Below are 13,802 nucleotides of genomic sequence, written 5' to 3'. Positions count from 1 at the left end.
ACAATTCCTGTCCTAGCTCAGAGTGTCCTCCCTGACATGGATTATCTGGTCACCCTAATATTTGGCATGTGTTAAAAAAAGAATCGCATAACACATTTCTGAACTCGTTTAATAAAATTTTATATGAATTGACTCGTGTTAGATTCTCTGTGACTCCCAAGTTAGCAAACTATATATCTCTCATAGTTATTCTAGTTACAGACATCGGAAAATAAGTGCAGACTGATGATGTTGCTACAGGCTTATCATTGTTTGACTGTTTATACACCAAACAAGAAATCACCCAGTCCCGTATATCTGTAAGCTATTAGGTTAATAAAATGTTTTTGATTCAGATTCTACCCACCACCAGCCCTACACCAACACACACACAAACACACACCTTATAGAGAAACATAAAGAGCTCCACACTAACATACAATATGGTAGATTACATATAGACCTAAACAGCTGGGGCACTATTAGGAAACACCGGGAATAGGCAGAGCTGTATGATCGGGTAGTCCCCGTCATTTCACCGGGACCTGTCCCTCTGCCTGGCTTCTGAGCAAGTGGTACCTCAGAACTTGAAATTAATCCATTCAGAACTCGGGTTCGAATCCTAAAAAGTTTGAGTTCTGATCGAATTTTCCCCCTAAAAAATAATGGAAAACTAATTAATTGGTTCCATGCAGTCCATTGTTTATTTTTATTATTACGCTGTATTCGTTAATTTGTTCGTAAATTGCAAACTTTTAGGTTGTAACATTTGTTCAACTATTGCGTAACTTTTTGGTGAGCAATGGCTACCAAAATGATATAAAGTACAATGTATTACCTGATATTTTCAATAAAAAGCACTATCACCAACAAATGATGCTATCATAGCGAATGTGAGGCTGAGACTGAAGCGTTACCCTTTGCTTCTGCTGAGAGACGTGCCACGTGACTCATTTCCCCGTGCGTACAAGTTAATCTTAGGTCAGCGTTCACGGTTCGACTTCTGAGATTCAGATCGAATTCTAGGTCATTTTTTTTTTTCAAACTGGTTGATTCGACTTCTAAGAAATTAGAGTTCTAATGAGTTTGAGTACTGAGGTACCACTATAAGCAAACAAATAACAACTGTAGCTTAGCCATATGATAGTTTTTAATGTTTCATTATGTGACAAGTTTGAATCATTACAGCAGTGTTACAGTTTTGCATGTTATTAAGAAACCAAAAGCTCGCTGCAAGTGCAAAAAAAGTTGTTTCCACTACTTACACGATTTTACGATTCCCTTTATATTTAGAAGTGTGTATGTGTTCAATAAAACCAAAAATTTGTCTGCTTATGATTGTCAATACAAAGAGAGGAGGAGGTGGGAGTGTGTGCACAGGTGAAATGAGAGAGAGAGCAAGATGGAGGCCCCACCAGAGAGAGAGAGAAAGCACCAAGTGGGAGTGAGCAGGTAGTCAAGAGAGCTGAAATGCCAAGAGCAACTATAAATAGTCCCATAAGTACCAGTAGTACCATATTGCCCAGCAGCTGCTGCCCACATTGATTGCATCGCTTCCCAACTAATTTTCTCAAAAACATTGATTATACTTTACTCCTGAACGGTATTCTTCATGTTACATTTTCGTTTTGCTTTGTTCATGATGACTCTGTGCCTTGTGAAAAAAATATTAGTTGTTTCACAGTCTTTGGTTGGCACTTTCTTGGACCTTCACCATCACATTTTAAATTCCCTTTAGACGTGTCTTTTCATGGCAAATTGTAAATGATTGTTGTTTGAGAGTTTTCACCCTTGTGGTGATTTTGTTAAGGAGAATGCAAAAGTAACTAATTAATTAATGTTAATATCAGTCTGCACTGCAAACTAATCCAAACCGCTCATTTCTGCGGTTGTCAAACTTTCTGCACCCAAACATGCAAACTGGAGCATTTAAAATGTGAAAATGGCCTTTTATGTTAAGTCGCATAAGTGTTTCTAGTTAGTTATGCCTTTCACTTGCAATCTCTAAGGGTCAAATCCTATAATCACCCTTACCTGTATGTTAACTTGAATATTTCCTGTATTGATTTTAAATACGTATACTTTATAGACCTTCATTAAAATATTTCAATAAGCACTTATGATAATATGGACTTTTTAAAACCCCACATTTTTTTTTGCAAGATTATTAAACGTATACTTTTTCTGGGAAAGCTGATACCACCAAAAATCCTGATATGGGTTTGTCTCTACTCAGTGTATTAGATTTAAAAATCCAGTTGCTTTTTTTAAAATGTGGATATGTTTTACAATGTTGTGTCTCATTAAACCTTAATGGAATTGCCTCTGCATTCGTGTTTTTAACCGCAAAACTACCGTAGTCTGACACATAAAGGCTTTTTATGCACTTTTTTGCCATGTAACTATGTATTTATATACATCAGTCCTATGTTTCCCCGAAATTGCGGTTGATGTCATCGCAATAATGCAAAAACAATGTAGCTAGCAATTACAGAACTGTTTTGTAAATATATCCATTGTGTATGTAATGTATTTATACAAAATTTGCTCATGATACATTTTCGGATGCATTATTGTGTTTCCAATGGTCTTACTATTCTTAGTATTTTGACATTAAAATGCAATAGCTGTATGCTTTATTTTGGTTTACTGTACATGTGATGCAGAGGGGCGCTGCGCTTACAGCTCTGGGAGGCTCGGCCCCGTGACGCAGCCGCACTTCGGCCGGCCCTCTGTGGACGGCGCTCCGGCGGATGCTACGATTTTCGGTGGAAAAGCAAACTTGAAACGCTAAGGATTACACCCTTGCATTGTGGGCTTGTACTGTATGAACGGTACAATTACAGATATATATAAAATGTAACACCAAAATAAATGTAAGTCCTGTTTTATATATTAATGCGTTATATGTTATGCGGTGTAAGCGATGAAATCGCCTATGGCTGTTTTTACCGTAATCTTTGCACAGACAAGTGTTTTGATCGCAATGCCATGTTTTTGGTAACGGGTCGCTAAATTCTTATGGTTGTTTTGCTCAAAGCGTAAACGCTACTTAATTCACTTTTGATCTATTCATATATTTTTTTCTGTCGTCGATGATCCAGGGTTTAATTACCAAGATTAGCAAAATGAAAAGGCGTGTCCAACAAAACCAGTGTAAATGTTCATATTTTAAAAGCACTTGAAATAAAACCTAAATGTATATATTAATATGGGTTCTATATGTTTGTTATTCATTCTGACGGCGATACGCAATGATGTCAGGGATGGAAAATCGATTTTATGTCGCCTTTCATTACATCACATCACGAGTATGTTAGTATCGCCATTTGTTAGGATGACATTTATTTTTTGGCACGATAATGCTTTTATTTACTAACGCGTTATCGATGGTGGAAGATGCATATGGTGGAAGATGCATTAGCGGATCGGTCGCTGGTCACAGCTAGAGCCGGTTTGCATGACCGAATATTCTCGGTGCTGTCAGAAATCCCTGACGCACTGAAACACTCCCAGCATCCAGGCGCTTTGTACCAAGTGGTTTCATGTAGCATCGTGTAACGCCACATTATTCGATGTAATTTGAAGATTGAATTTCCTATTACAGTTGTGCCTAGAATCCTAGCTCCCTTCTGGCGTCTGCATGTTTCCTGTTTGTGTTATGTAACACCATGCAGTTTCCTGTGTTTGTTGTGAGAAATACAATAAGCTGTTCAATATCCAGCATGGATCTTCCTGGTGGTGCGGCGCCTATAGCCGTAATGATACTGATAATCCTGACGACGCTCTTTTTGCAGACTGACATCTGTGCTATCTTACTATTCTTGTGTTTTCTTTCCTTGAATTTTGGGCTGTGTTTTTGGATACAAGATATGGACACTATGTAAAACTTTTTTGTACACTTCAAATTTATATGGGCCTTGTGATAAAATAATGGTTAACTTCATCATTGGGCATTTTAAACAGCGGACATAGCAACTTGTCTTAGAGTCGCGTCAGTCAAACTTGGTGACTCTCATACAGTATGAGTGTGTCTACAACAACAGTTTGTTAAGCACTTGTCTCAGGGAAAGTTGGTGCTTAGTACATTAATTCTAGTGAGGGATTACTGAGAAACCCAGTTTTTTTGCATAGCTGTTACAGTTAGGGAGCTGGAATCATTACTGTATGTGTTGTGCATTTGGTTTGTGTGACACATTCACCCTGAAACACTGTAACACTGAAGACAATATCACATTAAATTACCCATCTTTTCCCACATTGACTTCCATTGATGATTTTCACTCATTAACTACAGTATATTTCTAATAGAAATCTCTCAGACCAGTAATACACTGATGCATATCTATTTATGCTATGCATTCAAAATGAAAATGAAAAGAAAAACCTTGAATCTACATTTAAATCACAAGTGCGGGTTATGATGGGGTTACGTTCCGATAAACCTATCGTAAGGTGAAAATTTTGTAAGGAGGAAATCCATTTTAATATAGTACACCTAACCTAGCAAACATCATAGCCTAGCCTACCTTAAACATACTTAGAAAACTTGTATTAGCCTACAGTTGGGTAAAATCATTAACACAAAGCCTATTTTATAGTAAAGTGTTGAATATCCTATACGATTTATTGAATAATGTACTGAAAGTGAAAAACAGAATGGAAATGGAAGACCCATCGTAAAGTTGAAGTATCTTAACATGGGACATCGTAACCCAGGAAGCAACTGCACTAATTCGGGAATAGAGAAGTTAAGATTTTTTCATATTGTTCCAGTTTACAGCTGGAGATGTTTAACCGTTATCTGAGTACAGAGGCTACAAAGCTCACTGCACACCCCACATGCTTTGGAAGCTGTTGGGCTGCAATGTGGTTTGCATCTTTCTTTCTTTTTTTTTACCTTTCATTGTTGAAACTCCTGTCGGTTAATGCAGTTGTGCTGGACACACGTGAGTTGTGTTGAAATAGATGATCTAATACTCTAGAAAACAAAAGGGAACTTAACCTGCTGACATTAAGACTCCTGAGACATTGTAGAATCAATCATCCATATGAGCTTTTCCTTCTCTCCTACTTTCTCTTAGTTGTGCTTTTTCTGTCGTTCTCTCCCTGTCAGTCACTTTTGACTGTTGTTCTCTTGCCAACCTTTTCTCTTGAGAGCTCCTACTTATTTCTAAAAATGCTTACAAAGTGTTGTAATGTAGGTGTTAACATCATCAATAGTTTTGAAGCCCTGTTGACAATTGTAGCACAGTGCCTCATCTCAGTTTTGTTTAGAAAATGGGTAAGTCCACCTTTGACCCCATCGCCTCCCGGGTTCTAGGGTGAAACCCTAAACGGGCTGGCTATTATGATTTGCCCTTATGTAAAGAATTTTTGGTAAGTGCTTGGGGTTCTCTATCTCACTTTCTGTATCTACCTAGGTAGATCTTTCTAAATACTACTGCTCACGTGGGGCATTTTAAAATTCATATATTCTTCATATATTTGTAAATATTTCTCATGTCTTCTGTGTATTTAATTGGCACTTTTTTGATTGTATATGAGGTAACAGTGAGCAGATTGAAGGCACACAATAATTAAAATGCCTAATTGTTGTCAGTCCCTTCCATGTTTCCAACAAATGATGTAGACTATTGTAGAGGGTCTATAAATGAGTGAGCGGGGTTGATGAAGGGATTGTTTGGGGTGAAATTAAATGCTTAATTTTTAAATGTGTTTTTTTTTTTTTTTATTAGAGCTGCAAAAAAATGATTATTATGATAATTGATTCATTAGAAACATGCCGACAAATTGAAACTGGATGGTGATTAGTTGGGGTAAAGGGGACCCCGAAGGCAGAGCTTGACTATAGTGCTACATTGGCTTCCAGCAGAGCAGGATCTCTGCCAGGGCAGCAGAGGCAAACGTCAGGTTGTTTTATTTAACATATACTAGATCATCTTGAAATGGAACAATCATTAAAATTGCAAAGCTCGCTAAATTTTGTTTTAATCTTCCGCTTCTTATCACCACGATTTCAAAATGCCAGAACTACATTGCTTTTGAAAATACTGTATACTGCAGTATAATGTCCAGATGGTATGAAAAATTAGACATTATTATAGAATTATTATTGCCAATTATATAGTTTGTGTTTTATCTAATCATTGCGATTTCCATCTGTAATTAAAGACCAGGGGTGTTTCTGTGGATATTTTAAGGTTTTAAGCTTTAATTGAAATGGTTTGTTCTCATTTATTTTCATTAAAACCAGCCCCTCTCCCCCAGTAAAGGCCTAGCCCCTCCTTTTCATCATTCTCTAGTGACGCTCCTGCTGCTATTGGCTGTATAGCTAACAGTATGTTGGCAGCATGAACCTCGGCTTTGCTCTCTGTTACGCCTGGAATTGGCATCAGGCCCCTCAGCCTCCCTGATCAGGAAAAGCGGTGAGAGGATGAATGTATGGATGGAACATTAATATCACTAACTGCTCTGCATTTAAATGGACCTAAAAAATGAAATGGTAAGGAAAAATAGCATTGAGGAGTGTAGTTTGAGTGGCGTCTCATTCAGCAAATTGCTGAGAACACAAAAGTGAACTTAAGGGTCTTGGCTTTCGCTTATTTCTGGGAAAGTGGTGAGACTCTGGAACAGGAAGCTCACCAGAATAATGTCGTCATGAGCCCCTTTTCCGAGTAAGAAATGCCAGAGGAAATGGATTCAAATTCTCTAGTTCTAGAGTCATTGCTCATACAGTAGGTTTAAAATAAAATGTATTATTTAGTCATTTAAAATTCATTTATTTTGCAAAAATATTTAAGCACTATGCTCACTATTGCTATACACAAGGATATGAAAAGATTATTTTAATATTTTTACTTTAAAACGATGCAGCCAATGGGAGCTGTTTAATGATGCAGGTCCTCTGATGCATAGCTGTAGCAAGACTCTCAAGGAGCCTTACGGATGTCATAGAGAGCGATTATGGTATTATAGGCAACAGCAAAAGGTAATGGAGGCATACAAACCTAATTACTGATTACTGTTGGTTATTCCACTGTTAATCCACTGAGAAATGGCAGTTTTCTTTAAGAGGGGTCTTCTGAAGTGGCCTGTTTTAAGATTTTTTTGTTCATCCTTATTTATATATTGTTATATATATTATTATTAATTTTACAAGATACAAGGGTTTCAAAAATAGTCATAAATATTAAAAATTTCAGTTTCGATTTTCATTTTATTATCATTATATTGACTGTTTTATCTCTCTGGCCCGACAAAGGGTCCTTTAAATCCGGCCCGGCAGTCACATGACGGTGCCTTTGTGGTTGCTAATTGTTGGAATTCGAAATGCCTGTCACGTCTTTGCTGCCATCCTCTGTGAGCTGCTGTCTTCTCTTTCGGCACATGTTTCATCATCCCGGGCAGACAAAAGACTGCTTACTAAGAGCATAAATGGCAAAACGCTTTTAAAAATTTCTGGTAGGAAAAATGCTTGTCATTTGTCAAAAAAGTTGTAGTAGCAGTAGTGCATTTTAGTTTTCTTTCTATAATTTCCTTTTCTTTCAACAGGGGAAATGAATACTATTGTGTAGTATGTGAGTGATTGTTCGATTGGTAAATCTGATTACAATGTGAACTGGAATTTACATGCATTGTTTTACACTTTAGTATATATTCGGTGTCAGGAGTATAAGATGAATAAAGAAACCTTTAGAGGAACAGGAAGCTATTTGTCTTGCCAGGCCAACCCTACAGTTTTTTGAGATGGAGTCACGGTGACTTAAGCTATCATTCTTTCATATCATTTGAATGGCCGTATGTGTCGCACTATGGCACCCACAGCCATTTCTGAGTATGATGTCATTGTGTTAATTTCAGCACCCTGGACATTTCCTGGAGTCTGGGGCAGAATCAAGGATAGGTGCTTCTTGGCCTTGTTTGGAGCACTTTCAGATGTCCCCTCTCCTATCAGAAGAACCATCTGTTATCCTGTAGCATCTGTTATTCTGCTGCAAAATGCTTATATGTGCCATGGCAGGTATACAGGACACCTGAGGATGGTCGCATGCCTTTATCTTCCCAGTGTTTCATCAGTCTTGGGGATTCAAGGTTACATCACTGGTTTTGCATGCAGGTATAATTGCATTAGGAAGTGGTAACTCAGACTAAACTAGTGGCATGTTCAGCTTCATCTGGTACGAATGTGTAATCCAGGGATCTGAAGGCCGTACTTGCACTACTTACCTGTAGTGTTGAATTCATGGTTTTCTAAGTACTCCTTACAAGTTTTGGTAACACTTTCTTTGAATGTCATGTCTATAAGAATCTATGAACACTTTCATAGCACGTTATAATGCAGTATAAACATGGCCATAAATATTTATAAAAATGCACAAGACATTATAACCATGTTTATTATGCTTTATGAATGCTTTATGAAGCTCTCATCTATAATGAAATATAAATACCTGCATAATACGGTACAAAGCATCCTTAATTCTTATACCAAAAATTGTAATGCATTATGAAGGTATCTATAGTACATTGTAAATGACAGCTTTTTTGGAGCTCATGAATTATTATAATTAACATTATAATACTTTTTATCTGAAGATGCTGTCATGTTTTATTAATTCTTATACCGACCATTACAATGTATTATAGATGGCAGTTTAAAGTAAAGAGTCTTGTAATGTGCTATTTCATTAATCCCTCCAGGAATGCCTTAGGGTATCTGCCTGTGTGTGTGTGCTGGATCAGACATTTGTTTCTTTATATTGTGCTCAATAGCTGTTTCCTCAGTACTGGCTTTCAGGCAGAGAGGTGCTAGTGCTCAGGCCGGCCATTTCCAATCAGCCGGCAGGGCTGGCCTGGCTTCCCCTTTCCCAGACCACAGACATTGAAATATCCCCACCCCCATCCCATGGATACAATAAAAGAGAGGGCGCAATCACACCTCTTCCTTCCCTTCTGCTGATTCCCAGAATTTCTGTGCTTTTTTCCTGATGGGAAATGGTACTGCAGCACTGTGAATAATTTAACCATGTGTGGGTAAAATTAGACAATTAGGGCAATGAGAGTGAATGAATTCCAGTTTGAGATCTGTTGGTTCTTACAAATCCTTTCTGAATGAATGCGGCATGGCTCGATACATTTTTACAGTGTGTCAGCTGATGTATTATTATATTATACTTATTTCAGATCTGAAGCTGATGCATGACGTCTATTGTATCATTCTGGTATTTCTAAATTATTACACTGAGTTCTTAGTGAATTAAGCTTAATGATCTACAGACACACTTCCATGTATTATAGCGTATTTTCATGAAAAGTATGTTATTTTCACATGCTGGGCTCACAGTGTAAATTGCAGAGTGAATAGCTTGATTCTATTAGTTTTTTTCATCATACTGTAGTTTAGGGGAGTATATAAAATGTCATTCACCATGCAGATCATAGCACAAGTGGTTATTATTGGCAATATTTGCATTATACTGTGTATGGCAGGGCTATTTAACTCGGGCCCTCGATTCCAAATCCAGGCCTTGTTTTCAGTTCCCCCAGGTAGTTAGTTTAATAATTACTGATTCTGATTGGTCAGAGGCTTCACACCTGAATCAGCAGGGCTCGGCCCTTGAGGACCGTGAGTTGAATAGCCCTGGTGTATGGAATACCCAAAACTTAAATCCTTCCAGGTAGACTTGTGTTTATTTCTTAGCCTGATCACCACTGCTTTCTGCTTTGCTAAAGGTGTGCCTGACGTTAGGTATATCCCATCATTTTAACTTGGTTTCTCACTATATACTCAAAGAAATGGGACAGAATTCTATATGAGAGAGAGCATGTGTCAGGATCGGTCCCTGTCCTTCCCTGTCGGTATGTCTGTTCCCGGTTTGGCCAGGAGGTGTCGCTGCCCATCCCGCTGGCCACACAGGAAATGGACATAACTACAGTATGCGGCAGGACAGGGACTGATCCTGACAGCATCAAACTGTTAGGCTGAGGTAACATGACAAGGTTTGGATAGCCTAAAATGCTGTTCTGGAGTAGAAGACCTATTAGCCATTATGTTTAAAATGCTTTTTAAGATCATGATTTTCTGATTGTTAAAACTTTTCATTTAGATTCAGCTGCAAAATGTATTTCTTGTAACCTTGTAACCTAGTTTACGCTACAGCAATGGAGTAGACTTGAAAATGAATTTAACATGTTTTGAAGTGTTCTACTTTCGAAGTAGAAACATATTCAAAATTTAAAAAGACCATTTATTTTGCACTGTGAAACCACCTAAGACACTGGTAAAATGATACTTCACATAGAAAAATTGCAGCAATATGCAGTAATAGAGATACAACGGGTGAATCAACTTTATTGATATTCTTTAAAAAAAAATCTTATTTCTTTACACTTCAAGAAATTAGCACTTTCAAAACGAAGCATGTGGGCTTAACTGAGCTATGAGCTCTAAGTATGATGTGTGTTCCTCCGAATCCAGCATGTTACTCTGCTATTCGAAAAGTAAACATGTCAGGGACGAAATCTTATGTAAACCGTCAGGAGACCCGTGGTATTTTGGAGACGTGCAATAGCAGAAACTGTCTGTACAAATGAAAAGCTGGATGCTGAGCATCTGTGAAGGAATGCAGTGGTATAGCTAGATGTTAATTAAAACAAATTTCAACCAAGCAAGAAAAAAAATATTGTAGTAATACATTTCGGTTTAGCAGAGTATTCCAAATTCAGATAAACTGATAAATCATCTAACTTTTTTTTTCTTTTTTTTAGATGTCTACCTTCCAGTGGAGAACCTCTTCCGATTTGACCATTGAGATGTCATTTCCCCCAGGGCCCAATAGCTATGGTCCTGGTATGACATGTCCAATCTAAAGCCCTGTACTGCTCTCAGTCAGTTTTGCTCTCTCAGCTTCTGCCTCCTACATGGCACACATGAACACTTCCTCCAAGTTGTCCGGGGAGACCATCATAGTGCATCATATCCCGCTGGTGCACTGCCAAGTCCCTGGACGCCAATGCTGCGGGCCGGTCAAACATCCCAACCCCTTCTGTCCACCTGACAACCTGGGACTGACACGCACCACCTCTCTACCTGAGCGGGATATCCTCCACCAGGAGGCGCTGGTCTACAGCAGCCTGATCCAGACCTCCAGCAGTGGCGGCTCCACCGAATCAGCAGGCCGGACGGGGGCCCTGGGAAGCAGTTCCTGTGAGGCTTCTCCCCAGCCACCTGTGTCTTGCAAGTCGAGATACAAGGGTAACCCCCTCCGCCACAATCCCTTCCTCCTTCATGCAGATGAGGATGAAGAAGAGGATGATGCATATGGGGATGAGGATGGGGGTAACCTGAATGGCTACCTAGAGGATTCCTCTTTTCACTTGCATGGGAATCCCGAAGGCTCTGCACCGGGCTTGTCCTCTTTCCGGCTGCATGATGCAGATTATAGCCCAGATCCCATCCAAAGTTCAGCCCTCATGGAAGATCTCGAGCTTGCCAAGCTTGGTAGAGAGCGACGCCATGGGAGCGGCAGCTCTCCCCTGTCTATGGACTGCGGTGAGCAGGACTGGGCTGAGGATGAGGACGAGAAGGATGAAGATCTTCACACGATCAATGGACAGTGCAGCCAGGCCTGGAGCTGCTGCTCCTCCCCAGATGTTGACCTGCCACCCACCCACCGCTACTGCTACAGCCTCTCCGAGCTGCTTCCCGAGAGCCGGCTGGCCTACGGCCAGGACTCGTCCCGTCAAGGCTGGGAGGGACCCTTCCTGAACATTAGTGCCATGTACGACAATACAAGTAACGTAGCCCCTGCCAAACCACTGAACCTCAACATGGCCGCCACCCAGTCCGTCAGTTCCTCCAGTTCGGATTCAGGAGGCGCCTTTTACCTTGATCTGCACACCTCGTCCTCCGAGCCGCGGCACGACAGAAACAGCTGCAAGCCGGACGCTGACATAAATGCTCTGTACTGCTGCAAAGCCTCACAGGCTGTGGATGCCAACTGCAACACGTATCCCATCTGCCTGTCATCATCAGAGAGGGCAGACCTGAGCTCCTGTGCCCAGAGCCCAGTCAGGCTTGGGGGAGCCACACAGAACTACTATAAGCTGGTGACCTGCGACCTGTCCTCCCAGTCCTCCCCCAGTCCGGCCGGCTCCTCAGCCACGAGCTGCTCTGAGGCACAGGGCAGCCCAAACCAGCCCACCGAGTACTTCCTCTTCAGGCAAGCTGCCGGAGAAATGGAAACCGAGGAGGAGGAGGAGGAGGAGAAAGAGGACGACCTGTTAAGGGTAGGAGATATGTGAGACTGAAAGTCATTTGTTTTAGGGAATTATACTTTTTGATAGAATCAACATTCTATATATATATATGTGTGTGTGTTATATTAATATGCTGCAGATACAACTCGTTTTTTGTGATAATGTGGTTGATACGTTTTAGGTTTCACCATTCATGATATTCACTTTCAAAAACAATACGGTATGTACAGTTAACTAAGGTCCATTTTTAAGCTGGGGAATAGATGCAAACCCCCCCCCCCCCACCCCCCGAGCACATAATTGTTTTTTTTTTTGGTTCTTTTTCTCTCTGTTAAGAAAGCAGTGTCTTTTTCTCCCAAAAACCTAAAACAAATGACTCTTTCAGTAGCAATGTGCTTACCTGGAATTCAGACTGTGCTGGATATCCCAGAACCTCGTGGGTTTGAATGCAGGCCATATTCTTAGCCAGCTTTACACTGCTGGTGGCTCCAGGACAGTGAGGCTGGTTGGCGGCTCCTGTGATCTGTGCAGTGCTGTGAAAAAGGGCCACCAGCTGGCCAGACTGTGTATTTCACACTGTCGTCTTCATAACCCCCTCTGTGGGGGGAGCGTACATTGAGGACAGTAATACACAATACAAACTGTAAAAATAGTGAACTGTGGAGAGAAAAACAAGACTGAGGCTTTGACCTAATTTATTTTATGTATTTACTTCATTGTAAATTAAAATTTTTGACTATGTCTCAGTGAGTGGAAGCTTTTAAGTTATTCACTAGTTTTATGTTGCAAAATCAGAATCCAAAAATTTTTAAATTTTGCATGCAAACTTGTGGATGTGCCCTAAAAGTGGAGATGTAATTATCAGGCTTATTTGTTTCAAATGCCTTGATTTCTTTTTTCTTCACATAGCACCAAATCTTAGTGATGACCAGTGAAGCAGAGGAGGAGGAGAGGAGCTGTGAGCAAGGAGATCCTGACGCTCCTGTGAGCATGGAGGGGCAGCTGTATGTCAACGTCTCCCCTCTGATTGGCAGTCACAGCCAGTGTGCCCCGGAGGCCGCGGGAAGGCCCCGTTCCCGCAGCTATGATCGCAGCCTAGACGCATCACTCTCCCTGGAGCGCATGCTGAGCTGCCCCATGCGCCTGAGCGAGGGAAGTCCCCACTGCCCCCCCCGTGTCACCTCCTTCGCAGAGATCGCCCGCAGCAAGAAACGGGGTTCAGCGAACCACAGGGAGATCTCATCTACTCGCTCTCACTCCGCTCTGGAGTTCCCTCCTGTCCTGGAGCTCAAGCAGTCAGCCAAGGACGACGGCCTGCAGCCGCAGCTCCTCACACGCTGCTACAGCCAAGGCAGCTGCTACGCGGCAACGCCGCTCCACCCACATTCCCAGCTAGGTGGTTTGCCCAGTGCGGAATCCTGTGAGATGTGTACCAGCGCTGAAGGTATGAATTAGCAACAAAGCCTGTTTCTTGTGTGTGTATGTGCGTATATGCATGTGCGTGTGACATGACATAATTTCGGAAGAATGCTTGAGGATATGTGTTGTTATTTTACAATGTA

At 40.7% G+C, this 13,802-nt stretch overlaps 1 protein-coding gene across 1 annotated transcript in view; it reads left to right on the top strand.

Moving 5' to 3' along the window:
- The first annotated feature begins 63 nt into the window (after positions 1 to 63).
- LOC111850304 (AP-4 complex accessory subunit RUSC2-like) overlaps positions 64 to 13,802 on the top strand; it is a 30,007-nt gene continuing 16,268 nt past the window's right edge. The window contains exons 1-3 of the mRNA XM_072708854.1: positions 64 to 2,855; positions 10,750 to 12,270; positions 13,150 to 13,684. Coding sequence (XP_072564955.1) covers positions 10,903 to 12,270; positions 13,150 to 13,684 — 1,903 coding nt within the window. The 5' untranslated portion in view covers positions 64 to 2,855; positions 10,750 to 10,902. The remainder of the gene's footprint in view (positions 2,856 to 10,749; positions 12,271 to 13,149; positions 13,685 to 13,802) is intronic.

Source organism: Paramormyrops kingsleyae, chromosome 2 (genome assembly GCF_048594095.1).
Source record: "Paramormyrops kingsleyae isolate MSU_618 chromosome 2, PKINGS_0.4, whole genome shotgun sequence".
Lineage (NCBI taxonomy): Eukaryota > Metazoa > Chordata > Actinopteri > Osteoglossiformes > Mormyridae > Paramormyrops > Paramormyrops kingsleyae.
This window is presented reverse-complemented; position numbering and strand designations above follow the sequence as displayed.